This window comes from Theropithecus gelada, chromosome 12 (genome assembly GCF_003255815.1).
Source record: "Theropithecus gelada isolate Dixy chromosome 12, Tgel_1.0, whole genome shotgun sequence".
NCBI lineage: Eukaryota > Metazoa > Chordata > Mammalia > Primates > Cercopithecidae > Theropithecus > Theropithecus gelada.
The window spans coordinates 117,723,701-117,751,571 of NC_037680.1; the positions used below are offsets into that span (position 1 = coordinate 117,723,701).

General features: G+C 52.2%; 1 protein-coding gene across 4 annotated transcripts in view; it reads right to left on the reverse strand.

Annotated features, from left to right (window-relative positions):
• Nucleotides 1–558: 558 nt before the first annotated feature.
• HDLBP (high density lipoprotein binding protein) overlaps nucleotides 559–27,871 on the reverse strand; it is a 91,215-nt gene continuing 63,902 nt past the window's right edge. For 2 of the 4 annotated variants that reach the window (XM_025405345.1, XM_025405342.1), the window contains 19 exons: nucleotides 27,132–27,236; nucleotides 26,698–26,776; nucleotides 23,877–24,016; nucleotides 22,298–22,402; nucleotides 22,057–22,170; nucleotides 21,130–21,216; nucleotides 20,827–20,958; nucleotides 16,673–16,891; nucleotides 14,109–14,330; nucleotides 13,687–13,905; nucleotides 12,736–12,874; nucleotides 10,280–10,434; nucleotides 9,238–9,342; nucleotides 8,875–9,009; nucleotides 7,619–7,762; nucleotides 4,318–4,503; nucleotides 3,746–3,862; nucleotides 3,426–3,554; nucleotides 2,815–3,285 (listed from right to left, as the gene is read on the reverse strand). In XM_025405345.1, the coding sequence (XP_025261130.1) occupies nucleotides 3,199–3,285; nucleotides 3,426–3,554; nucleotides 3,746–3,862; nucleotides 4,318–4,503; nucleotides 7,619–7,762; nucleotides 8,875–9,009; nucleotides 9,238–9,342; nucleotides 10,280–10,434; nucleotides 12,736–12,874; nucleotides 13,687–13,905; nucleotides 14,109–14,330; nucleotides 16,673–16,891; nucleotides 20,827–20,958; nucleotides 21,130–21,216; nucleotides 22,057–22,170; nucleotides 22,298–22,402; nucleotides 23,877–24,016; nucleotides 26,698–26,776; nucleotides 27,132–27,236 (2,619 nt within the window). In that variant the 3' untranslated portion in view covers nucleotides 2,815–3,198. Of the gene's footprint in view, nucleotides 1,686–2,808; nucleotides 3,286–3,425; nucleotides 3,555–3,745; nucleotides 3,863–4,317; nucleotides 4,504–7,618; nucleotides 7,763–8,874; nucleotides 9,010–9,237; nucleotides 9,343–10,279; nucleotides 10,435–12,735; nucleotides 12,875–13,686; nucleotides 13,906–14,108; nucleotides 14,331–16,672; nucleotides 16,892–20,826; nucleotides 20,959–21,129; nucleotides 21,217–22,056; nucleotides 22,171–22,297; nucleotides 22,403–23,876; nucleotides 24,017–26,697; nucleotides 26,777–27,131; nucleotides 27,237–27,871 lie in introns of those variants that run through there. The other 2 variants (XM_025405343.1, XM_025405344.1) reach the window with 2 other exon arrangements.

Here is a 27,871-nt window from a genome sequence, read left to right on the forward strand (position 1 = left end):
CTTTAAGAGGAGCTGCCACACCCGTCTTCCCAGGTGGGGACCAGCCCAGTCAGCAGCAGGGACACCAGTTCCCTCTTGACTCTTCCCGGTTATCTCCTGCCACTCAGGAGCCTGGGGTGGCTCCTCCCACTCAACACCCCTCCCTCCTCCTCCAGCCGAGGCCTCCGCCTGCACCCCCCACCCCCTAACTCAGCTCCTCATAACTCACGAGCTGGGTCCAGGGTGCCAGGAATGCCACTGAGGCTGGCAAGAGTCCTGAAAGGGAGTGGCAGGTGCTGCTCCACAAGGACAGTTGTCCACCCTCAACGAGGAGGGCTGCAGGGCAGCTGCTGACTGGCTGGTGGCCAGAGGACAGGGACAGGCAGCCACCCTCTTGCCATGACCACACCTGAGTCTCCCTTAATGTGGTTCTCAAGGGGCCGTTGAACACAGTGTTGAGAACTGCTGAGAAAATCACACCAAAGACAAACTACCCACGGATGCCAGTCACCACTCCAGGGTGACGAGAAAGGGAACACACAGGCGGCAGCATGACAAAATGAGTCCCAGCACACTACATCTGGTTTCGGGTTTTATTTTAGAATTTATAAAATTCCAGTGTCATCCATATTCATGAGCCTTTACACATGTTTGCATATAATCTCCAGATTCCAAAGTTAAGGCCAAGGGATGGATTGTAGCTATGGAAACAGATAATATGGAAGACATCCGACAAGAGAAAAAGCACACACACGCCTCACCCCAGCCTCATCCCTGCCCAGGGCTCTCCCGACAGCACAGAGGCTTCAGGGAGGCACCTGGGGACCGTCATTTCATCACCCTTACAACCACCACCCAAAGGAAAAGAGAGAAAAGCCAAAACAGTTTAGGAAAGGGCTTGCGTCTGAGACATCGAGTGACATACAGAGATGTGCAAAATTCGGGGAGAATTAAAATTTACCTTTGGGGGCGTAGGGGCCGGATGTTTTAGGACATTATAGAAAAGACAGAGGAGGAACCCGCTGGGATGGAGACTGGAGGGAGCTGGAAGCAAGCGGCGAACAGGAGAGTGCCAGAACTCACGCAGATGGGGAAGAGGCGGCAGTCCCTCCCCCAGCGGCCTCCCCCGTGGAGGTGGAGGGGACAGATCCCGGGAAAGGCGGAAAAGTGCCTCGCTTTCCCTCGTTTCCTAAGCCACGGTCACCCTAACCTGTGAAGCTGGAGGAAATGTTCCTTCCGATCCAATTTACCATTCCTGTGAACAGGCCCGATTAGGGCTGCCTGAGCAAATGCGGACTTGCCAAGGCAGCTGCAGCTAGACTTGGGCTAAGCCCTTCTGGGTCTACTCAGGAATTCCGGAGTCTGAAGATGACCAAGCTTGAGTTATTCAACTGATAGAAACACTGGGGGTGAGGTGTCAAGGCAGAAGCGACTGTCCCCAGGGAAGGGCTGGGAGATGGATGGGCGCCAGTCAGCTTTTCCGTAACTCAAATACCTGGGACAACTCGCCAGCAGCTCTGTCACCTCTGTGGGGGACAGAGACAAGGATGGGAAGACCAGAAAACCAGAGACTGGGGCCCCGTCCTCAGCCCTCACAGCAAGACACAGATGCCTCCCTCGGAGAGCAGGGGCTCTCGGCATCCAGTGGTGTGGTCTGCATTCTGCTCTACCTCATGCTCCAGGCCCCATGCCATCGTCTCTTGGCCCTGGACCGTGAAAACTGCCAATCACCCGGGACCTGCTCCTAGGGGCTGGCGTGCACATCTGGACGGCCTGTGGGTGGGGTGGGAGTGCCCACTCCCACTCTGGATGGGCCTGTTGGCCACTGACCCACCTGTGCTGAGGGAAAGCGCCAGCCTCCAGCTTTGGTACATGGCGCCCACCCCCAGCTCCACGGGAAACCCACAACCACCAGAAACGTCTCAATCAAGAGATGAGTGTGTGGGGTGGCACTAACTGCAGAGACCACTCCACGCCGGCTGAGGTAGAAAGAAGGCAACTGAACACGGCATCTAGGGCAGGGGCGGGCAGGGGCTGCAGGTGGCGTGAAGAAAAGCCTAGCTGTCGGCCGGGCGCGGTGGCTCAAGCCTGTAATCCCAGCACTTTGGGAGGCCGAGACGGGCGGATCGCGAGGTCAAGAGATCGAGACCATCCTGGCTAACCCGGTGAAACCCCGTCTCTACTAAAAAATACAAAAAAAACTAGCCGGGCGAGGTGGCGGGCGCCTGTAGTCCCAGCTACTCGGGAGGCTGAGGCAGGAGAATGGCGTGAACCCGGGAGGCGGAGCTTGCAGTGAGCTGAGATCCGGCCACTGCACTCCAGCCCAGGCGACAGAGCGAGACTCCGTCTCAAAAAAAAAAAAAAAAAAAAAAAAAAAAAAAAGAAAAGCCTAGCTGTCATCTAAGGCAAACTGCCCCCACTGAGGATAAGCGTAAGGCCCTACCTCCCCCATCCTGTGCACGTCTCAATCACAGCAGACACTCTGACGGCCACAGGGGACCCAGATGGTGCCTACTGCCTTGCCTCCAGGCTCCACTCACCAGACTCAGGCTGAGGGTCTGGCAGTGGAGGCAGGGGCAGGGACCCTTGGTGCTTTCAGACCCCACGGCAGGTAAAATCGGGACTGCTTGAGAACCCAAGTCACCCTCTGCCTCTCAGGTCACCCCCCAGCTCCAGGAACCCGCCCTCCTGCTGTCCAGAGCCAGGTCTTCCTTGCGGACACCTGTGCTGAGGCGCTTTGGCAGTTGGAGGAGGCTGACTGCACTCCACCAACAGGACGGTCTGGACCACGGGAAATGGGCAGGAGGTGGGAAAGGAAGAGGGCAAACGTTTGGCTTTTATAAAGTCAAGGACGTTTATTTCCTGAGGTCATGACACAGGAAGTCGAATCCTAGCCACAGCTGCGGAGCTCTGGTGATGGTCGGAGTGCTGGCTGACATGCCGGGTGGACCAGGAGCTGGAGTCTGTTATCTTAGCACGAATGCTCACGACCTTGGTTTAGTGTTAAACAGTGGAGCAGGTCCTGAGTGGGCAGCGCACAGCCAGGCCTGGAGGAGCGGCCGCACGCAGAGCCAGGCACTGGGCTCCCTGTGAGACCTCGGGAAGGGGGGAAGAGCGTCAACAATTTACGAAGGGTCCAGCCGCTGGGTCAGATTGAGACAAACCATTGTGTGGTTGGGTTCGGGTCAGCAGGCTGGAGAGGTTTCTGCTTTTTGATCATTATCGTTTGGGGCCCCAAGGGAGGGTCTTGGGAGCCACCTGAGCCCCAAAGCTGGGAAATTCCTCAGAGCTGCTCATGTCGGGAGCCTGTGCAGAGAGAGGACACAGCTTCAGGAGGGGTTGCTTCCCGACTCGCAAGCAGCTTCCGACGCAGTTGCCACCCTCGGGACACCGAGCCCGCCCACCGCCCGCCCTGGGACCCAGGAGGGCAGAAGCCCGCGTCTGACCTTCTCACTGCTGCTGGCGGTCCAGGGTGCGTCCCGTACCACAAAGCCTCTGGAAGGTGCCTTGGCCTCCTCGTGTACCGGGGGTTTCATGTACACCTGCAGCACCTCGCTGTCCACCACGTCGGCCAGCTGCAGGCAGAGGACAGGAAGACAGGGTCAGTCTGCCCAGCACCCCCAGCATCCCGCCCACCTGCTCACCCCTGCACCTCGCCTGCCTCTGGAAACACAAGTGCCCTCTTGTCCCCTGAAGCTCCTGGCTGGGCCTCAGGCCCGTGGACGTGCCAGGGTGCCTCCGGGCTCTAAGGCCCACGCAGACTCACGTATTCCTCCTCCAGGTTGAGGATGTGGTCGATGGCCTCCTCCACGTTCTCTGGGAGCCCCGTCACAGTGACACAGTTGGGGTCTGGGGCTCCGCTCTGTGGGAAGCGAATGTCCACCTGGAAGGAGGTACAACGGCAGATGAGGGGCTGTGAGCGAGGAAAAGCGTTAACATTATGTGTCTGTTTCTAGTGAAGCATTTTCTGAGTTAGCAAACATTTTAAAATCTGGTTTCAGAGTTGTTCTGAAGTTAGTCAGTCTCGTCACCACACCAACTTAGGTGCGTCTCGGGAGCACCCTGTTCACAGCAGACAGAGGGCCGCGGCACGCACTGTACGCTCTTGCATGAAATTCCCACCCACAGAGGAGCTCGCCAGGCAGCCGTCACGGGGATGCCTCACACAGGCCATCGCTTGCACTGACCTGTGGTGTCTATGAGGACAGTTCCACTGCCAGCCCTGGGGTTGTGGCCTCATCATCTTGAGGGGAAGGCCATGCCCTCCCCTTTCTTCTGGCCAGCCAGGCGCCCCGGTGAGACAGGGATGCTCACCCACTGTGCTTCCAGCCGGCTCACCTTGAATTCATCCATGATTTTGCGAATGGCTTTGCCGCGGGCACCGATGATGCGGGCGTGAACACGGTGGTCCAGCGGGACGTCCTCAGAAACCATCTGCTCAAGTTCACCCACAATTCTCAATATAGCGTCCCTGGCAGCTTCTGTGTTCTTTTCGTACCCTGTGATGGTAATTTGGTCCTGGGGCTAAAAAGGGAGAAAGTAGTCAGAAAAGGGGATGCCTTACTGGGATTCCCGGCAGGGGCCAGAGCCAGCCCCCACTGCTAAGGAAAACAGCTCAGGAGAGAGAAGGTGGAAGCAACATAAGGGCTGATGTAAAACAGAGTTACCAATGTCCACTCAGCTCCCGATTCTTCCCAGACTCCACCCGAAAGACAGTGAATTACAGAACGAAAAAGGACATTTGTCCTCAAAGACAAAGGAGAGGCACCGACAGGCAAGAACTCTGGACTCAAGGACAGTGGGGCAGAGACAAAGCCCCGGCCGGGCGTGGCGGCTCACACCTGTCATCCCAGCACTGTGGGAGGCCGAGGTGGGCGGATCAGGAGGTGAGGAGATCGAGACCATCCTGACTAACACGGTGAAACCCCGTCTCTACTAAAAATACAAAAAACTAGCCGGGCGAGGTGGCGGCGCCTGTAGTCCCAGCACTGTGGGAGGCTGAGGCGGGCGGATCATGAGGTCAGGAGATTGAGACCGTCCTGGCTAACACGGTGAAACCCCGTCTCCATTAAAAATACAAAAAACTAGCAACTAGCCAGGCGAGGTGGCGGGCGCCTGTAGTCCCAGCTACTTGGGAGACTGAGGCAGGAGAATGGCGTGAACCCGGGAGGCGGAGCTTGCAGTGAACCGAGACTGCGCCACTGCGCTCCAGCCCCTCAGCTTCCTGCTGCTTTGCCCACGTGGGCCACAGTCTGGAGGCATCTTTGTGCTGGAGGCCGGCTGGCTGGCATTCCACAGCGAGCCCTCCCTCCCTCAGAGCTCCCACCGGCTCAGGCCTGCCGTGGGCCATACAAATGGACAGGAGACACCACCAGACTTGGGATGGCAGACGAGCAGACCAAGCAGACAGTTCAGGGCATAGAGGAAATGTGGTAACAAACACCTGTAACCCACAATCGGTGAAAACACCACGTCTACAACACGGAAGCACCACCACACAACAGGACTAGAGGACAGGGACAAACGCCTGGGAAGGAGACGAGCAGAAAGATCCAAGCTAGGCCGGGCGCGGTGGCTCACGCCTGTAATCCCAGCACTGTGGGAGGCCGAGACGGGCCGATCACAAGGTCAGGAGATCGAGACCATCCTGGCTAACACGGTGAAACCCCATCTCTACTAAAAATACAAAAAATTAGCCGGGCGAGGTGGCGGGCGCCTGTGGTCCCAGCTACACGGGAGGCTGAGGCAGGAGAATGGCGTGAACCCGGGAGGCGGAGGTTGCAGTGAACCGAGATGGCGCCCCTGCACTCCAGCCTGGGCGGCAAAGCCCCCAACCTAGAGACAACAGAGCAGCAGCCCAAGAAGGTTCTGTCCAGTGTGAAGCAAACGCCAGAGCGGGAGGCAGCAGCCCCAGCCACACGTGGCCCAGCAGAGCCGACAGCCTCAGGCACCACCTGCGTGCTTCCAGGCACAGAACCTCACCAACAGAAGCACAGCTCACAGGAAAAAGCTGCCCTGAAGAAATGACGGCTCCACCCCACTTGGCTCATGGTGTATTAGATAGAATAGTCTAACTGCTAAATAATGACTTTTGTTTTAAAAGATGGAGTCTCACTCTGTCGCCCAGGCTGGAGCACAATGGCATGATCTCAGCTTACTGCAACCTCCACCTCCTGGGTTCAAGCTACTCTTTTGTCTCAGCCTCCCAAGTAGCTGGGATTACAGGCGCACGCCACCGCCCCTGGCTAATTTTTGTATTTTTAGGAGAGACAGGCTTTCGCCATGCTGGTCAGGTTGGCCTTGAACTCCTGACCTCAGGTGATCCACCCGCCTCAGCCTCCAAGAGTGCTGGGATTACCGGTGTGAGCCACTGCACCTCACCTATAATGACTTAAAATTGGTAATTATATAGAATAGTAGAGGGAAATAAAGGGCAATAAGGGTGAGAGATTTAAAAGAGTTGAACTCCTGGGCTGGGAGTGGTGGCTCACAGCTGTAGTCCCAGCTACTTGGGAGGTTGCAGCACGAGAATCACTTCAACCTGGGAGGTGGAGGTTACAGTGAGCCGAGATTGTGCCACTACACTCCAGCCGGGCGACAGAACAAGACTCTTTCTCTCAAAAAAAAAAAAAAAAAGAGCTAAACTCTCAAGATCAAGATTAGAAATTTAAAAATGTACTTGGAGAGAGAAGGATGTGGGAGCCAGAGGAGGCAGGGTGCAGGTGGGCCCTCCTGGCCTGGCTGGGGTGTGTGTGACTCAAAGATCCAAAAGGAAACAAGAAGCTGGGGAGAAAGAAGGGGAAGGTGAAGCCACGGAAAACCCTGGGCAGCATGCCCACAGTGGGAGCGAGGCGGGGAGGGGCTTTGCCGCCAGAGGCAGTGGGAGCGAGGCGGGGAGGGGCTTTGCTGCCAGAGGGTCTGCTGACTGTTTCTGGTCACCAGCACAACCGTGGTCATCAAGGCTTGCTAGTCTCCCACTGTGGGCAAAGCTGTGCTGGACACGTCGAGGAAGCAGACACCCTGGCAGGATGCCAGGAAAGACCAAGCCTGGGAAGGCCATGTGTGTGCAAGAGGGAGCCAGACACACATGGGGGTGTTGGGTGGGGCTGCCCTGCATGCCAGGTGGCAGAGCCCAGAGAGGGGATGAGGCTGCCTTTCATTTTGTTCTGAGCGAGGCAGGAGGCCATGAGAGCCAGTGGCAGGGGGGTGGCACTGCAATTTGGAGGAAGTAACAAGAAGAGTTTGCTAAGGACCATCCGGCAAGCACAACGGTGTTTACAGATGGGGCTGCAGAGAAACATCCACCTGAGCCCCCGAGCCCTTGAGAGCCTCAGAGAGGCCCGGAGCTACACCTGGAGGTACCACTGATCAAGGACCCAGCTGGAGCTCCTGCTCATTTTCCGGAAGGCGACACAGGAGAAAAGGCCCCAGGCCCCAGATGATACATGGTGCCAGAGACCGCACCTATCCGGCAAGTGCCAAGACATAGCCCAAACCTCAAGCCAGAATCAGGTCCTCAGAGACTCGCCACTCTCAACTTGGCCCTCGAACCCCCATCTAGGCACATCTGGTTACTGCTCCCAAGTCACGACAAAGGTCAACAAGCGCTTCTGCCCCAGACGCGCTCCGAGGCTCTCACCTGGTTCCCATCGTCCTTATCAGGAAACTGGATGTTCACGTCATGCTCCAGCCGGATCTGGGTAATCACTGCCCCCTTTCTCCCAATAATCTTGGGATGGTATTTGGGGTCTACAGTGACACTCAGCTTAAAACTCCTTAAAGCCTACAAATGAAAGGAGCAAGAATGAGGCAAAGAACACAGAGCTTTTTGGTCTTAAGCTGACCCACCGTGACCCCATGCCCCCCTTCTACCCCGGTCACAGGACAGCAGAGATGCCGCAGTGTTCTGTAACCCATGGTCCGGAATGGTCTGCCGCTTCTCGGGTCCGACCCCTGCCACCTTCCACTGTCTGCTAATGGCGAGAACCAGGGAACTTGGCTGCTCCACAAGGAGGTCTATAAATCCTTCAAAAGAGGGCTTGCGGCCACTTGCAAGGATCGTACTCGGGAACTGACAGAGCGGGCAGTGTGATGAGCTTGGGGCCCTACCCTCCTCATTTGTCAAACAGGGGTCTGATGGATATGCATAGAAATGCTCTGGATCTTTTTAGGGCTGGGGCAGAGGCAGACCAAGAAGAGGGGGCAGCCACAGCCCCTGAACACCCAGGCCCAAAGGCTACAGGTATGATTGGGCTGCAGGACAGAACCCGGAGTCCACGCAGGGGTACACTGAGACCGTGTGAGGTTCACGAGCTCCACCCCATTCACCAGACTCGATGTGCTGACGGGAGAGGTGGAAAGCCAACCCCTCAGCAAGCCACCACCCACCGGGCACAGCTGGCTCCAAGTTTCCAGAACCCGCACTCCGGTCTGCAGCGCTGCTCCACTCACACAATCCTCCAACATCAGCCCTGCCAGAGGCTGGGGGGTTTCATCCCTGCTTACCAGGAAGTCACTCGCCCTTTGACCACCCTGCGCTAGAGGTCAGTGGGGGTCCCCTGACGCTCGTCCTCACTACATGGGGGTCTCTCGCAACCCGGACCTTTCCTGTAGGTCTGAGGTACCTTCTGATTTGGTTGTAAGAGGAACTGCAAATTTACACAGAAGTCCAACTTTGTCACTTTTATATGAAAAAGAGAAAGGTTCCATGCTCTTAGCTAGTTCCACAGCAAGACCTCTGGATGCTGACTGCATCCTAGCACTGCCTGCGTCTCACCTCCAGCCACCCCGATGTAACTGGGATTCTGGGATCTCGAAGAACTCCCCTAGATTCTGACATGTGCCCAGAGCTCAGCACCATGGCTCCAGGCAGCGCCCTGGCCACCTCCTGCTCACCCGGTCCTCCTGCTCGGCCTGTAGCTCCTTCACACGCTCCAGCAGTCCAGCCTTGGCCCGGTCCAGATTTGCAGCAAGGCCCGTGATGGCGATGATGTCAGACTGCAGCTCAGGTGCTGGGACATGTATGTTCACCTACGTGAAGAGGGGCTGACTTGATGTTTGGGACCCCAGAGAACAGGAGGAGTCCATTGGCACTGGGACCCAGGAGTGAGAGGGAAGCCCACCCGCCATGAAGGAAGCCAGTGCTCAATCCGAGCAGGAGGAGGCAGAGTCAACAAGAAGCTGAGGACGGACACTGGCGCTCAGGAGAGGATGTGACAGGCCGCTCCTGTGACACGGCCTCCCGGGAAAGGGGTCTACCTCAAACTCGTCCATCATCTTGCGGATCCCACTTCCTTTCTGCCCGATAACGTAACGGTGAAGGTCAAAGGGCACCTCTACTTCGATGGTGACGGGGACCAATGCCTGCATGGAGGATGGTCACGGTTAGGCCATGGGAGCTGGGAGATGAGTGACCTTGTAAGCTCAGCAACGGGGCTCCATGAAACACAAAGCAAACAGCCCTCTGACAACAGCAATGTACCCCACCTGACATGCCTCCAGGGCCTTGAACTCAAAAGAATGGGAAAAGATTTGCATTAGGATAACGCTGACAGACAAAACTTCCAGACCCTTCACTGAAGCCTGCCCTCCTGAATTACAGCAGCCCCTTCAGGCCCACGTAGGAAGAGAGGCCCTGACTGCTGGCACATCCCTGGGGTCAGGATGACTTTGACCGACACCCAAGAGGTGTCACGAGGGATCCTCGGACCGCTGCTCACCTTCCCTGCCCTGTCTCCCCCACCGCCCTTCGCCTCCAGAACCTACTCTTTCTTGCCACAGCATTTACCATCACTTGCCACAGGATATATCTGTGTTGACTGCTTGTCTCTCCCCTGCAATGTGAGAACTATTTTTGTGCTGTGGCAGCGCAGCACTGAGAGCAGCATCCAATGTGCAGGTGGCACTCAACACTGACTGCACACAACGTGAGCTAGGCCTGAGGATCCCCACTCACATGGGGGGAGACACTGCAACTGGAGGTGAGGTCACATTCAAACCCCTGCAACTGAGACCCTTCCACAGCCCCCACACCCACCACGGCCTCAGAGGCCGGATCCCCAGCTGTCCCAGAAAGCGGCTGTAGAACCCGGAGGCCTGGTGAAGGGAAGTGGCCTCCCCAAACTCTGTGTCCAGCTGAGGAGCACAGCCAGACAGCCCGTGCGCACATGGTAGGAGCAAGATGGGTAGCTCCACTGCCACTGCCACCGGGCAACCGTCCATCCCATCCAGGCCATGCCTCTCCCCAGGTGCCTGCTGACTGGGCCTTGGCGGGGGTGCAGGAGGGCACACAGACACATACCTCCAGGGCTTCCTTGGCAGCCTCACACTTTTCTTTCCGGCCGGAGATGATAATGATGTCACACCTCCTTGGAGAGCCAGGGTCAGAATCTTTGGCCTCTCTCCCCTCCCCAGCTTCGTCCCCATTCTCCTGGACAACTGGCTCTGCACTGTGAACTAGAGAGAAAGGGGAAAGGGGACAGCTCACAGCGGCTGGAAGAGACCCCATGCCTTATTCAGATGCACACGTCTGTGAGGCACCTGCTGGGTGCTGGGTGGTAAAAGGGAGGGGAGACCACTCCTGTCCTTCAAGAGGTCTTGGTCTGGGCAGGGAGAGCAGATAGGCCGTCCCCACAGCAGCCTCAAAGGGGGCTCCCAGACCTGGGGGGACACTGAAGGCTTTGCAGGTGGGCCGTGAGCTCTGTGTCTCCCTTATTCACCTTGAAAATGAAGCTGACAGCAACTACAGCAGAGCCTTCAGTGAGATCAGATGAGTTAATTCATGGGAGGAACACAGGGCAGGCCCACTGCACATGTGGGGCTTGACTGTGAGGCAGGGCTCATCAGGGAAGGTGGCTAGCATGCAGCCCCACCCGGGAGAGGCAGTGGGAAGTGGGTGAGAGGTCTAGGGGAGACAGAAAGGACAAGGCCAAGGTAAACCTGCGCCAGCTCCTTATGCCAGGAAGCGAGAGCCCCAGGAGTGAAGGGTGTGTGAACAGGACACAGAAGGCAGCTGGAGGGGCTCCCACAGACGACGCTGGGACACCAATGGGTACCAAAATAGACACCACAACAATAATTATCACTAAGACAGAACCCAGGTGTGTGATGTAAATAAATGAGCAGGAGGCCAGACAGACGCCTAAAATCAAGGGTGATCCCGGGGTGGGGGGAAGTAGGCATTTCTGAAGGAGAAAAACTGGCAAATTTGAATACTGATAACATGTTAGATACTATGTTATATAATGTTAGATCTGATTCCGATAAATGTGCTAGAACCATGCAAGAGAATGTCCTTGTTCTAAGAAAATATCCACCATGAATAAAGGGACATGTCTAAAAATTACATTCAGAAAAAAAAGTGTGTAAAAGGGCAGAAGTTGAGAAAAGAAACTGGTGCCACAGGATGTGTCTACGCTATTCTGTGAAACTCAATCAGGACGTGTCTACGCTGTTCTGTGACATGATCAGGACGTGTCTACGCTATTCTGTGAAACTCTATCAAGACGTGTCTACGCTGTTCTGTGACACGATCAGGACGTGTCTACGCTATTCTGTGAAACTCTATCAGGACGTGTCTACGCTGTTCTGTGACACCATCAGGACGTGTCTACTATTCTGTGAAATTCTATCAAAATTAAAGTTTTAAATAACCACTGAAGTGTAAAACCTAGATGGAGTGCAGTATGAGTTTATTAGTTTCCTACTCAAAACAGCCTGTGTTCTCAGGAAACCAAAGGGGCTTGAATGGCTGTGTGTGACGTGCTTCCTGGATGCCCAGAGAGATGACGCTATGTGAACTCAGCAGGCTGCAGGGCCACCTGCCGCCCAAACAGCTCAGCCAAGCCTGACACACAGAGTGGAGAGCAGACCTTTTGTTTCACAAATGCAGAGCAAGTGAGAGAGCGGCAACCCACCCACATCCCACAGGTCGCCTCCCCACCACCAGGTGCATGAGCAGAGCTGGGGGCAAGCAGGGTACCGAGAGCTGAATGCCCTCCTAGAGGAACTGCCAGCCACTTGGATGGTGCCCTCTGGCCAGCCAGAGGCAGCAGCTGCCTGCCTCACAGGGGACACCCCACAGTGAAGGGAGGTGTGGAGGAGGAAGCTCTCCAACCGGACTCATGCGATCCAAACGATATCATGAGAATCACTGGGACTGAACTCGGGGCACCCAAGGATAAGGCTGCACGCTCCTCATTGCCTTGGGACTCGCTACCTTGTGTGTTTCTAGGACATGTGAAGGTCACCTGGTCACTCTGTCAATAACTGACATAGTCCATCTTTTTTTTTTTTTTTTTGGAATGGAGTCTCGCTCTGTCGCCCAGGCTGGAGTGCAGTGGCCGGATCTCAGCTCACTACAAGCTCCGCCTCCTGGGTTCACGCCATTCTCTGGCCTCAGCCTCCCGAGTAGCTGGGACTACAGGCGCCCGCCATCTCGCCCGGCTATTTTTTGTATTCCTTAGTAGAGACGGGGTTTCACTGTGTTAGCCAGGATGGTCTCGATCTCCTGACCTCGTGATCCACCCGTCTCGGCCTCCCAAAGTGCTGGGATTACAGGCTTGAGCCACCGTGCCCAGCCCATAGTCCATCTTTTAAAGGCCAGGGAGTGACCCTAAAGCTCTGGAAGCCCCCAGAATACACAGATGGTTTTCCAGCAGAGACAGGAAAGAGCCTCACCAGTATGTGCGACAGCTCCGCCTCTCACGTGGGAGGCACCGCTATTAACAAGCAGAACAGGGCTAATGGGGGACCCACCTGGGTTCTCCTCTCTGTCTGGGAATTTAATTTGAACACTGAAATCCCGAGTAATCTGCTGGATTCTGGAACCTTTGGGGCCCATGACAGATCGATGGAATTTCTGGGGTATAGCACATTCTAGTGTCACCTGAGCTTCCTGGAAGGAGGTACACAAAGAAAAAAGAAAACAACAAAGATTAAATTCCTTAGGGCCAGTTTTACAGAACTCTTCACACCACCTTCCTCCCTGTCCTCTACAGCCACTTGGCACAGATGCTCCCCTTCTCCTGAGTCCAGGGCTCCAGGCGCAGGGAGGAGGGAAGGTAGCAGGACAGGTCTAAGGGGGTGGGCCTCCTCTGAAATGTGTCCCAGAAGGCCAGCTGCTGTCCCTGTGGGGTGGCCAATTCAGCCAAGGGAGTGGGACCTCCTGGGGTAGCCTCTTGACTCCATGAGGATGCAACGGACTTGATTATCAGAGAAAGGGCATCCAAGGCCCTGGCAGGTGAGTGACCTGGAGGGGACACTCTCTGAACACTGCTTTAGAAAAAGACCACGTCTTCTCGTGACTTCCTGTGGATTCACGTGGATGCCCTCAAATCGATTTTCTTTCCTTCACAGAGGGGAGGAGTGAGCTGGTTCCTTACACAGACTGCATTTCCATTTTTTCTGACCCCTTACAGACTGCATTTTCTTTCTTTCTCTTGCTTTCTTCCCCCCCTCTTCTTCTTCTCTCTCTCTCTCTTTTTTTTTTTTTAAAGTGCTTCTCACAGGCAGAATTCTCACCAACTATCAGGAAGGAGGCCAGACAGGCTGAGGAAAGAAGAGCAAGCACCTGAAAGCCCCTTCTGAAGCCTTCCGGGGCCGTATGAGGGAGTCACCTGCCTGCAGGGTGGAGGGAACACCCATACATGGCTTTGGTGAGTGGCCACTGGGGGGTGAGAACCCGTCCTCGAGCACCCAAGTGCCTACCAGGTCCTCAATGATCTCCTGAATGCGTTTCTTGGCTGCCTCCACACAGTCCTTGGCGCCCTTGAGGGTGACTTTGTCGCTCTGTGTACCAGAGCGTGGGAAGCTGACCATCACCCCGCCATACTCTTCAGCAATCTCCCGCAAGACCTGGCCTCTCCGGATGACAAAGTGGCGGTGGTGCTTGGGGTCCACCAGCATGGAGTCTTCCACCACATTATCCTGCAGTGTTAAGAAGAGATGGAAGATAAGCCACCCCACCACGGCCCCAGCAGAGACGGCCGCCGAGGCCCGCTCCCCACCACGGCCCCGGCAGAATTGGCCGCCGAGGCCCGCTCCCCACCACGGCCCCGGCAGAATTGGCCGCCGAGGCCCGCTCCCTACCACGGCCCCGGCAGAATTGGCCGCCGAGGCCCGCTCCCTACCAGGTTTTGGATCAAGGCCTCCAGCTCCTTCTGTGCCTCTCGAACGGCGTCCTCCTTTCCAATGATGGTGATTAGGTCCTGGTCCTTGTCCTCAGCCGCGGGGAAGATGACGCGTGCTCCCGTGCTGTCACGCACCTTGCGAATTTTGCCGCCCCCCTTGCCGATGAGGAATTTGTGGTATTCTGGCTTGGCACGGATGTCAACAGTGAAACTCTTGGTTTGCTGCAGAAACCAATCCCGCTCTGTTAGCCTGACACCACATGCCTGGACCACAGTGAGGAAGACAAGAGGGCCTGAAGGACAGCAAAGTCAGGCTCCCCTTACATTGTCACCAGTGTCCTGATGTTGCACCAATACCCCCAAAATGGGGCCAGCACACCTCACTGAATAAAACAGATGAATACCCAGACAGACCGCACATATACTTCTCTTCCACAACAATCAGATGCTGGTGGTAATGAACACACAGGCTTAGAACCCTAGTCCTGCCACTGACAAGCACTGACCGAACTTCTCCAAGCCATTTTTGATCTGCACAGGGGGAGAAGGGAGCAGCGCGCTGCACGATGTGTTGGTAGAGTGCACGTCCTGGGGAGCATGGGGTGTGCCCAGCAGAGCAGGAAGCAAGCTGCCCAAGAGGCTTGCCCCATGCTCCCACTTTTCTACCTGCTTCCAGACCAAGCGCGCACAAATCTGGGCCAGGCTTCCTGTCCTCCCACGAGTGCTACAGATCAGCCCCCACAAAACCAGCCACTCCCCAAGCTCAAGCTCAGAGGGACACAAGCCAACCAAGGCTATAAGTAGAGACCAGCCCTCAGAGGCCTCATGTAGCACAACACCCTTGTGTGGCAACAAGAAATGAGGGTCCTCGAAAGGCCCTGGACACTGTACTTGTGGACACCAGTGCCTTCGGCAGACTCATGCAGGGGAACACAGAGAAGTGTGCTGCTTGCTCTACGTGACTCAGATCCACAAGGATAGCTCTTGCCTTTCTCTGGACCCAAGACCTGGACCGCAAGCAAGAATACCAAAGAAAAATGTGCTAGCATAAAAATATTAAATAACAACTTTGCTATCTTTTAAGGGCAGGTTTCACCAAATGCCACCTAGAGACTCTGCTACTTTTCAAAGACACCCACGAATAGCGCATTAGTCAAAAATCAGGCAATGAATTAGGCAAATCCAATCCAGCAATATGGTAAAAGACAAACCACCAAACCAAGTAGGGATTACCCAGAAATGCAAGGCTGGTTAAACATCAAGACAAAAAAATCAATCTATACAATCTAACAACAACAACAACAACAACAAAAAAAGAAATATGAGGCTCCAGATTAGAGAGAAACAACTCCACAGACCACGTGATTGTTACATATAAAATAAGAATCCAGAGGCCGGGCGCGGTGGCTCACGCCTGTAATCCCAGCACTTTGGGAGGCCGAGGCGGAGGATCACGAGGTCAGGAGATCGAGACCATCCTGGCTGACACGGTGAAACCCCGTCTCTACTAAAAAAAATACAAAAAACTAGCCGGGCGAGGTGGCGGGCGCCTGTAGTCCCAGCTACTCGGGAGGCTGAGGCCGGAGAATGGCGTGAACTCGGGAGGCGGAGCTTGCAGTGAGCCGAGATCCGGCCACTTCACTCCAGCCTGGGCGGCAGACCGAGACTTTGTCTCAAAAAAAAAAAAAAAAAGAATCCACAAAAAAGTGACTGGCACTAACATGCATAAGCTTCATTTAGCAGTCTCATGAAAGTCCACATACAAAAATCACAAGCACTTCCACGTGCTAACAACTGGAAATGGAAAAAAAGTGCCATTTACAATAGCACTAAAAGAATGACAGCAGTTAGATCTGCTAAGTCGAACATAAAAATGTGCAGGTTCTGTATGCTAAAAATTATAAAGCACCAATAAAGAATCACAGACCTAAAAAAAAAATGGAGAAATGACTGAGTCAAGACTGCCGAGCTGTCAGTCCTCACCAGCCTCATCTTTCGATTTAACACAACCCCAATCAAAGCATGAAAATGCTTTTTTCCTACAAACTGACAGGCTAATTCACCAAGGGATGTAGAGCAGCCAGTTGAGAGGGCTTACACTGTTGATTTCTAGACTTCCCATAAATCTGGTGTCACCAGAAGAGCCCGGAAACATATCCACAGATGGGTTTTGACACAGGGACAACAGCAATTCAATGAGCAATCTTTAGAGGTGATGAAAATGAATTTTGATTATTGTGGTCACATGTCTGCATGTTAAGTAAAACTCAGCTATACCTGAAGAATGGTCAATTTTACTGTAAATCATACTTAAAAGACAAATGCACCCCAAAGCCAATAAGCCAAAGAGCACCGTTTACATATTGTATACATGAGCATCCGGACCTGGAAAGGCCCTCCAGTGACAGCAAAACCAAGAGGCATAACAAGTATATTACAGAGCTGTTTTCTGACCTGCCACAAAGGAAGGGCATTTAAGGCTTTCCACAGTGAGAAGAGAAGACAGAACACTGCAGTGAGAACCAGGCTTCCTGCCAAGAGGCACGCTCCCTCCGCATGCTCACCTTCTCCTCCGCCAGATGCAGGAGCTGCTTCTTGGCCTTCTCCACATCCGAGGAAGGGCCCCTGATAACAACGGTGTCGCTTCCTGAGCCTTCCACGGGGAAGTGAATGTGGACCCCGCCGCACTCCTCCATGATGGAGCGGATCAGACGGCCCTTGGTGCCGATGAGGGAGTTGTGCAGCTTGGCAGGGATGGAGACCTCTACCTCGGCTATGTTGGCCTGAAACCAAACACACAACAGGAGGAGGAAGTCACTTTCTGTGGCAAAAAGGGCAGAGGAAAAGATAAACTATCATCTTTGGCGGTGATGAACACACAGGCTTAGAACCCTGGTGCTGCCACTTACAAGCACTGACCAAACCTCTCCAAGCCATTTTTCATCTGCACAGGGAGAGGAGGGAGCAACGAGCTGGATAATGTGTTGGCAGAGTGTACATCCTGGGGAGAGTGGGGTGCGCCCAGCAGAGCGGGCGCACTGGGAGGTGTTTAACTCAACAGGACCCAGCGTCCTCATGGACGTGTGTTGGGTTGGAGGGCAGGAGCGTGGTAATTTCAGACCACACATAATGCTCTTCTTCAGTCAGCTCTCCGGCTCTGCCAGAGGTGGGTCCATATGCCTATGGATGAACTTTTCCTATTAAAACCAAAGGTTCTGCTTTCAGCCAAGATGCAATACCAAGGACTGGACTGAACTTACTGCCTAATGGTGATTTTCACAACCCTGGAGACAGGAACCAAGGTGAGCCCTACAACTGCCCCAAGTTGCTGCTACAGTACAGAAAGGTGAGGAAACGGAACCATCCAAGATACCAAGAACAGGAGGTCAGAGCCCAAAGAGACTGGCATCGAGAACCTCCGAGATCTGGAGACCAGCCACTCACACACTGACACACGTGAGGAAATCACCTTGGGCCCGGGAAAGAATCCCCAGAATGATCACAGGAAACAGTGCCTGCAGCTCAGCGGGGCCTGGTCCAGAGCCGTCCTCAGCAGGTTCAACTTTCTGGGACGTGGAGTATAGTACCCAGAAGGATCTTACCTCAACAGTGGAAATACTTGGGCCTGAACTAAATACTGCTCTGATCCTCCCTAATAAAGCTTAAAAGCAAGTCCTAAAAGGAGCAGAATGTTTCAGAGTAACTTCACAAAGCCAAACAAATACGCAGAGGAATACAAAAACACCCTCATTAAGAAACACTAGAAATGCAAAGAATAGGGGGAAAACCCACAACGAGGAAAAGAAAATAGAAAACCACCCAGAAATGACAGTGTTAGAATCAGCCAGCCAAGGACAGTAAAACAGGTATTTAACTGTATTGTCTATGGCCAAAAGCAGAAAGACTGAACATGAACATGTTAAGAAATGAAAATACAGAAGATATTAATTCAGACTGAACTTCTAGAGAAGAAAACATCTAAAATGAAAATTATATTAGATGAAATTAGGCAGATTAGAACACTGCGAAGAGTTAATGAATTTAAAGAAACTCATGGAGAAAACCGATATGGCCCCTCCCCCCGCTCAAATAAACAGAGCACAAGCAGAGGACAACTAAGACCCCGGTCACTAGACTCCCTGGCGGGGAGACAGCAAGGGGCTAACAGAAAAAAATACTCTCAGTGACCAAATATTTTCCACATTTGATGAAATACTGAACACACATACTCAAGAAGCTTAATAAACACCAAGCTAAGAAACATGAAGAAAACTACACAAAGACACATCCTAACTTGCTCAGAGACGGTGGTAAAATCCTAAAACCAGCCAGAGGGAGAAGGTTTGTCGTGGACGGAGGAACAAGCCCGGGGAGGTCAGCTTTCTCATCAGGAACAACAGGAGACGGCACTGAAGCCAAGTCTTGACAGGAAAAACCTGCCAACCTAGAAACCTTTATGCAGCAGAAACATTTTTTCAAAAGTGAAGAAAAAAAATACTTTCAGACATACAAAAAGTGAAGGAATTCATTATCAGATACACACTACAAGAGATGTTAAGTGGTATCTTTCAGACAGAAGGAAAATGAAGACAAGGATCACACCAAGAAATGAAGAGCTCTAGAAATGGCAACTGTGTGGATAATACATACATTTTTTCATATTACTTAAACCTCTTTAAAAAATAATTTTTTTTTTAAAGGTTAATAATGTAAATGGTAGACTGAAAGCCAACCATATAAAATCATCACATTGTGGTGACTAAGCACATGGGGATGGTGGCAGTTATTGTTAATGGGTGTAGTTTCTGGGTAAGATGATGGGAAATGCTCTGAAAACGGACAGGGTGATGGTTGCACAACCTTGTGAATGTACTCAGTTGAATTAACCGTTCAAAAAGGATTAAAATGATAAATTCTGCTATGTATATTTTACAACTGAGAAAAAAAATTACAGTAAAAAATTACAGTAAAAGCAATTTAACGTGTTAAAGATACGTAATAAATATAAGTATGTGATATATAACATACATATAATCACAAATGTAATTAAATGCAAACATCATAACTTTTTTTTTTTTTTTTTTTTTGAGACAAGGTCTGGCTCTATGGTCCAGGCTGGAGTGCAGCAGTGCAATCTCAGCTCACTGCAACCTCCACCTCCCAGGCTCAAGCCATCCTCTCACCTCAACCTCCTGAGTAGCTGGGACTACAGGCATGCAGCACCATTACTGGCTAATTCTTTTTGTAGTTTTAGTAGTGACAGGGTTTTGCCCAGGTTGGTCTTGAACTTGTGAGCTCAAGTGATCTGCCCACCTGAGCCTCCCAAAGTGCTGGGATTACAGGAGTGAGCCACCATGCCCGGCCACAAACATCATAATCTAAAAAGCAGAGATAGATTTAATGTAAAAAGCAAGCTGCCAAAAAGAAACCCACTTTAGTATCATATAAAGTAGGCTGGGTGCAGTGGCTCACACCTGTAATCCCAGCAGTTTGGAAGGCCAAGGCGAGAGGATCACTTGAGCTTAGGAGTTTGAGACTAGCCTGGACAACATAACAAGACCTCATCTCTACTAACTGCAAAAAAAAAAAAAAAATTTAGCCCGGTGCGGTAGCATGCGCCTGTGGTCCCAGCTACTTGGAAGGCTAAGGTGGGAGGACTGGTTGAGTCTGGGAAGCCAAGGCTGTAGTGAGACATGACTGCACCACCGCACTCCAGCCTGGACGACAGCAAGACCTCATCTCCAACAAAATTTTAAATATGGGGGGGGGGGGGGGGGGAAGATAACACAGACTTTGGAGCCAAGCACACTACCAGGGAAAAGGCATCATTTTATAATGGCACAGATTACATATATTATGAAGGAGAGGTGACATCAGTATTGACAGCAAAAGGCTAATGCAGGACTATTCTAAAAAAACTTCATGTTAATAAATTTGACAACTTGGAGAAAATAGAAAACCCCTTGAAAGACACTAATTACCAAGTACACACAAAGAAACAGATGATCTATCCATACAGTGTAATATTACCCTGAAATAAAAAAGGACAAAGCAATGATATAGGTGACAACACACAAATGTCAAAACATCCTGCAAAGTGAAAGCAGACGGGCCCAATAGAGTAGATGTTATGGTTCCACTCACACACAAGTGTGGACAATCCAAAAGCATCTCCTGTGGCTGAAAGCAGACTGGGGGCTGCCTGGGGATGGAGAGGTGCGGGTGAGGGGACTGTGATTTTAAGGTGCAGCCAAGTGGGATGGAGGGAGACTGTAAAACCAAATGGCATGGGACATTTTTGGGGTGATGGTGGGGATGATTTCATGGATGTATACAGATGTCAAAACTATTAAATTGTACACTATAAATATGTACAATTTACTGCATATCATTTTTTTTTAAAGGAAAGAAAATACCATAAATACCTTCAGATAAGATTTTCAGGTAACAAAAAGAAAATGTCTAATAACACAAGTGGCCATGTCAAACGTTACTGCTGCAGTCCAGGTAAGTAAGCGCCACGAGAGACAAAGGCAGAAAACTGCTGGCCAACTCAGCAGCAGCTTGGATTGAAAGCTGCAATGCGCTGCAGTCTTCCACATCTGCCACCTGAGTCCGTGCTGGCCCAATGACCCTGGCGTGACTCAACCCCAGGCTCAATCTTAGAGGCTGTTACAGATTTTACTGGGGATCTCCATTAGAAAACATCTCCCATTACCAGGTCTTTCTGAATAGACAGAATCCTGCTCCGGGCAGCTTCGCAGTTGGCTCGCTTCCCTGTGATGATAATGGTCTCTGAATTGCTATTCTCTGCTGGAAGGTCGATCTTGGTGTTGCTTTCTTCACGAATCTACAGGAGAGAGATCACCATGAGAAGCTGACTAGAGCTCTCCCAGAGTTGAGACACAGTTGAGCACAGGGCTAGAAGTAAGCAAGAGTCCCTCCTAGTCTAAAACCAAAAGGGCGCAGGGCTACAAGGGACAGAGCAAGCAGCAGCAAGATGCAGGGGACAAGCTATCACCTTTTTAATGTTTGCGCCTCCTTTCCCAATGATGTTCTTGTGAAACTGTTTGAAGATCGGAACGGAAATTGAATAGCTATTTTCCACCTTAAAGACAAAAAACACAGCCCGATTCACTGCCTGTGCTAGAGAGTGAAATACAGTATCCCTTCTACCCCTAAGGGTAGCATGAACACAACAGGGCACTGGCGTTTGCAAACAAACCTTCAGGGGTTTGTCATGAGACTAAGTAAAAGATCACTTGCCCAACAACTAACTTACCTTGCAAATTACAGTCAATCGACACAAGTCCACTTTTTGGCTAAGAGAGAGTTCATGCCCCATGCCAGGATCAGAGCTGGCTGAGGAAGAGGCTCAGAACACACATGGAGACAGCACAGACCCCTACACTCTGGGCAATTCTGCACTTGGCAGTGATGTGACAGCAGCTCACAGTGCTGGAGTCCCTCACCCTCGCCTCTCCCAGGGCAGCCATCAGGTAAGGTGAAGCCCACGGAAATACATGGCCACCTATGGCCTTCTCATCCACTACTCACTACACTTTCTAAACTTGTTCCCACTTCAGTTTTTGAGAAAGATAATAAATCAGTATATGACTCATTTCACCTGTTATACCTCTCATCTTACTGGATGGGACAGTTTCTCTAGGTATCTGAAGACTCCTCAAGGAAACAAGGTAACTGGGCATGAGAAAAGCAAATCTCCCCACCTGAATTGCAGTCTTATCAATGGCTGCCAATCTAAACATCCAGGTATTAAGTGAGAAGCCGTCACCACTTTGTCCCAAGTCCCTGGATGGAAGCCCAGCCCAGTTCCTACATGCTTTCTCCAGAGCAGGGGTCCTGTGGGGGTCAGGACTTCTGACAGGACACACGCCCCACCCACCACAGGTGCTGTCGTACAAGAAAGGATGTAAAACACCCCTACCAGATCTGCCACCATCTTCTGCATGTATTTTGTGCACTTTTCCACCTCATTCTTGGGTCCTCTGAGCTGGACAATGTCACTTTTTTGTGCTGGGTCTGGAAAGTTGATGATGACCTAGAACAAATCATGGGGAGACTAAGTTCAAGTATGAGGAAGGACATATATCCCAAATATCAAATATTCCCGAAGTGTGACTTGGACCACTCCTATAGAGTTACAGAATGTCTCTGGGAAACTGTACCTCTGGGAATTTGTCACGAATTTCACGGATCCGTTCACCCTTCTGCCCAATGATTGTGCGATGAAATCTTTGCTCAATGATTAGATCCTTGGTACGCTCATTTTCCTAAAAATACAATTAAAGTAGATGTCATTTATCACAAGCATGGTGAGCAACTCCCCGCTGACACAAGGGGACACCAGGGAGCCCTGGGCGCTCCTTCACGGAGCAGGTGAGGTGGTCTCCAGATGGCACCTCGTAGCACCCCTGAGAGCAACCAGCCGTTAGAGTGCACAGCGCATGGTGAGTGCTCTCGCCAAGCATCGCCACACTCCGCAACACTGGCTGCGCGCCACTTTCCTCAACAAAGTCCAATTACACAACTCACTGTAGGACCCTTCAACCGAAAGTGCCATCATGACAGCGGCAATCACCAAAGCAGTTCAGCAAGCACTTCTGTTTTAACAGGTGCTACAGGGGAGGCCCAGCTCTTCCACTCGGAGGCCTGGCATTCTACACAGCAGTGAGTGACCCCTTCTGAAGAGAGGGTGGCTCGGACCACTTTCCTTGCGTGGCTAAGAATGTTCAGCACAGGGCACTGAACCCATATGGCTCTCAACTTCCTCAACAGGCCCCATTAAAATGTCAGAAGAATAAGCAGGGCTGGAATCCAGGGAAGAATACCATCAGCCTACCAAACGTTTCCGAGAATTCTGAGAGATTCTGGATCAGACGGCTATTGGCTGACAGAGAAATAAGGGCTCAGCAGTCAGGAAGGGCATAAAGCAGCCAGGACAACGGACCCGGGCTGGAGGCCAGGCTAAGAGGAGAACCTGGGATATGGGGGAATGAGCACCGGGAAGGCCACAAGCAGTGGGAGGCTGCATCACGCCCTGGACTGCAGCTCAGGGCTATAGAAGAGGTCTGCCAATTTGAGACTCCTCATGGGGGTACTGGGGGGAGGTGAACAAAGAAGCCCCTAAGCGAATGACAGGAACCCTGGTGCACGTTCCTCACACAGTCAGGCCAAAGGGCTGCTGCAGGCACTCACACAGTCTTTGACCTCTCTGGATACTCAAAGACACCCAGAGACTTTCAAGTGTGGGCATCTGACTCACAGAAGCAAGGGTGCTCACAGCTGGCATAAGCATGCACGAAACGTTGGGGAGCCCAGAGCAGTGCAGTGCTTCTGCCAGGTGGTAGAGAGCAACAGCCCCCACTTCAGGTTTGCAGTGATCCTCGAGTTTGGCCTTACATGAGAACCACCTGGGATGCCTTTGAGAATCCAGAAATGTCTGTCACAATCTCTGGAGATGGTACCCAGGCATCTGGGAACCCAGGGTGTGGCCAAGGCCAAGACGCTGCCACACAGTCTCTGTGCCCTTCTAGCACAGCACACAGCCATGGAGGACAAGATGTGCAGGTGACCTGGGGAGGATAAAGGAAATGTTGCCCCAGGGAGTCAAATCCGGTTCCAGTGCAACGTGGGATTTGTTGACTTCCATTCTCCAAGGCCGCACACCATAACACGCTGCTCCTTAGAGGGAGCCAACAGACGCAAGGCCAGCGCCTTCCTAGAGGCCCCGGACATGGCACTTACCATGCGAGATGCAAGCTCCAGCAGCTCTCGCTTGGCCTGCTGCACACCCTGTGGGTCCCCCTCAATGCGGATCAAATTGCTCTTCTCACTGTCAGGAGGGATGCGCACGGACACCTTGTACTGGTCTTTGATTCTGTTTACTTAGGAACACAAAAGGAAACACATTTAGGACACAGACCAACAACATTCTGCCAGTGACTAACAACTAGGCAGGACGGGGCTAAAGTGCCACATAACCTTATCAGTGATTCCCATTCACCAAAAATGATGCTTAGCTTCCAAAACAAGAATCTCCCTTGTCTAGAATGGGGGCCAGTTATGATCTTGATCTGGATCACAAGGGTTCTGGAGGACAGGCTCTCAGCCTCGACCACAAGTTGGCAATGCCCCGAGACCTTCAACTAACTGATGGTTGGGGCCACTCAGTCTGGGATTTAGCTCGTCTGGGGTATGGCTGGGGCTTCAGAATACTTAAAAGATTCCAGGTGTTTCTAATGTGCAGTAAGTCTGGGAACTACTATTCTCAAGTTAAAAAAAATCACACACATTAACTCACTGATGCCTAAGAGCCTTGCGGGGACCGTGCTGCTGCCCAGAGACCCCATCTACTGTTGGCTCAGATTCGAACTGAGCACTTCACTATGTCTGCAAGACAAGTGGTGTTGCAAACCCTCCTGCTGTCAACCTCTCTGGATAGAACCCAGTACTCCCAAGTTAGAGTTCCAGGTCCCCCAAACTCTGGAGAAGCCGCATCATCAGGAAACAAGGCAGGAATCTTGCCCACTGTGCAGTAAAGGAAAGCCCAGCTTGCTGGCAGGACCACCAGGAGGACTTTTTGTGCATCCATCCCGAACACATGCACATGCAGAGGCAGCAGCGAGGCGATGCGCTGATGGAGGGTGACATGGACATACAGCTGTTCCAGGTGGAGCAACACAAGACAAGAGAAGCAGAGGACATGGGAGATGGGCAGCAGGTTTTTTTAGATTACAAAGGAAAACGAGAGTTAGGAACTGCATGAGAAGAAATCAGAACAGACGTGACTCACTAAGCTATATTCTGCAATTTCTCGGGGGCAGAAACTAGAAATTAATGTTAGAATTACACTACTGTACTTCCATATATGTGTGTTTTGAGACAAGGTCTTGCTCTGTCACCCAGGTTAAAATGCAGTGGCATGGTATGATCACGGCTCACTGTAGCCTTGACTTCCTGGGCTCAAGTGATATTCCTGCCTCAGCCTCCTGAGTAGCTGGGACCACAGGCCTGGCTAAATTTTTCTTTTTTGTAGAGATGGGGGTCTCACTATGTTGCCCAGGCTCATCTCTAACTCCTGGGCTCAGGTGATCCTCCTGCCTTGGTCTCCCAAAATGCTGGGATTACAGCCAAGAGCCACTGTGTCAGGCCTAAATAAACACTACGGTTAACCAAAACCAAAACAAAACATAAAAGCAAGTTTATGGTGTGTGCATGGTTCAAGCAGTGTGCAAAAATGTCACTTTGTGCCTGTAGACTCTCGTCCCTGTCACGTAAAATGACCACAAAAAGTAATACTGACATCAGAGAGCTCACCATTGCACAGGCCACAGCACAGCTGACAAGCCTATGTTTACTCGTAACAAAAACGGATACACGGACATAAACGGATACACGGACATCAGTCATGAGATGCAGGTTAGTGTCCCACTCCCTGGGAAAGGCTCCTTCATCCACTGAACTATCCAGGAATGGAGGACGTGTTTGCCTTCTCACCTTCCACCCCGCGCCTGGCCCGACTCACACTTTTAATACCAGCATCTCTGGAGGCCGAGGAGGGCAGATCACCTGAGCCCAGGAATTTGAGACCAGCCTGGCCAACACGGTGAAACCTCGTCTCTTCTAAAAATACAAAAATTGCCAGGTGCGGTGGCTCACGCCTGTAATCCCAGCACTTTGGGAGGCCCTGGTGGGCAGATCACGAGGTCAGGAGATCGAGACCATCCTGGCTAACACCGTGAAACCCCGCCTCTACAAAAAATACAAAAAAAAATTAGCCAGGCATGGTGGCGGGCGCCTGCAGTCCCAGCTACTCGGGAGGCTGAGGCAGGAGAATGGTGTGAATCCGGCAGGCGGAGCTTGCAGTGAACCGAGATGGCATCACTGCACTCCAGCCCAGGCAACAGAGCAAGACTCCGTCTCCAAACAAACAAATAAACAAACAAACAAAATTAGCTGCAAGTGGTGGTATGCGCCTGTAGTCCCAGCTACGCAGGAGGCTGAGGCAGGAGAATTGCTTGAGCCCGGTAGGCAGAGGTTGTAATGAGTTGAGATCACGCCACTGCACTCCAGCCTGGGTGACAGAGCGAGACCCTGTCTCAAAAAGAAAAAAAGTATCCCTCCCCATGTTGTTTTTACTTGGGCTCAAATCTAGACCTTTTTTACGCTTCAGTGAGTTCCAGATCAGCAGTTTCCATGTTCAGAAGGCATGAGTACTACAAACACTGATGTGAGGCTAACGTAGCAGGTCTGACTGAAATACAGAGGATGCTGCCCTTGGGCGTGCCTTCAACATGGCCCCTGTGGGTTACTTGCGGAGGGCTTAGATGGAGTTCCAAAAGTGACAATTCACCCACTGGCCAAACAGCTCTAATCCAACCACTGCACCAAGGGGCAAAGGAAAAGTGGCCTCTTCCCACAGGCAGGAGAATGTAAAGTCTGAAACTCCCATTACAGGTAGCACTGGGCCTGGACTGTCTGCACAAACGTCCTAGTTCTCACACCTGACACCCCAACAAGGGTCTCAGGGCACACTGGCCCCACTGCAACAGACAGCCTCACTCACTGTTGGCGCCGCTCTTCCCAATGAGGTGCCTGTGGAACTTGTGGTCGATGTTGATCTCCACGTAGTCCATCCGGTTAATCTGCAGGAGGCACAGAGGTCCATGGATGCGCCCAGTTACTTGATCAATGAGCTGAACAAACACCCGGCAGTCTCCACGGTTGCCTTTTCTGACCACTCAGCTGTCAGGAATTGTTGGAGACTGCCCCTGTGTCTCCCCTGACAGATGCCTTCTTCAAAATAAAGTTTCCACTACCCACAATTATTCCAGGACTTCAGCCAGCTTCTAGTTGTTTCAGAACTTAATACTCACCTAGCTAGGATGCCCTGGGTGCCTGTGCCCAGCCATGTGGGATGTCACCGAGAGATGACCACCCATGCCCGACTCAGAGCCTCCCTTGTCACCAGCACACACAACATTCCAAAGGGCACCTTACCAAATCTTTGACCATGCCTTCTATCTGTTCCTGGGCCACACTGACATCCTCTGTAGGGCCCTCCAAGGTGATCTTGTCTTCGCCCTCTGTGAACTCGATGTGAACCTACCACACCAAAACCACACAAAAAGAGATGGCTAAAACAGAATGGCCCAGCTGCAGCCCCTCAGCTCCCAGTGTGCAACTGCTGGTCCTCAGGGAGCCCACAGGTGCTCTCTTGGGAGTGGCTTCTGATCCCAAATTGCCTCATGTATATGTTAGGGAGGGAGGGACATATACACAGGGAGGGACATATACACAGACATCAAGCAAAGTTGAAAGGCAGGGTTAGGGAGCCATAATCAGGAAACTCAACACTGTGGCCGAATAATCTTGCCTTTCACTGAGAACACGGTTTGCTCCACAGAAGCCACTAACATAAAGCATGCGAGATGCTCATGCATCATCTGAACTTTTACAAGGCCTGGTGCTCTTCAGTCGCATGAAGAATGAGACAGGGCACGGATGGAATTTTAAAACTAGTACAGCTGCACCAAGGTGGCAAAGTGACTTGCTCGATGTAGACAAGGCTGCCAGCTTTCCTGGTTTATTACCCTCCAGGTAAGGAGTTAAGGGAGGGAGACTGGTCCTTATATGAAGCTATAAGAAGGAAAAGGGGCTGGGCACAGTGACTCACACCCATAACCTCAACTTTTTGAGAGGCTGAGGCAGGAGGACTACTTGAGCCCAAGAGTTCGAGA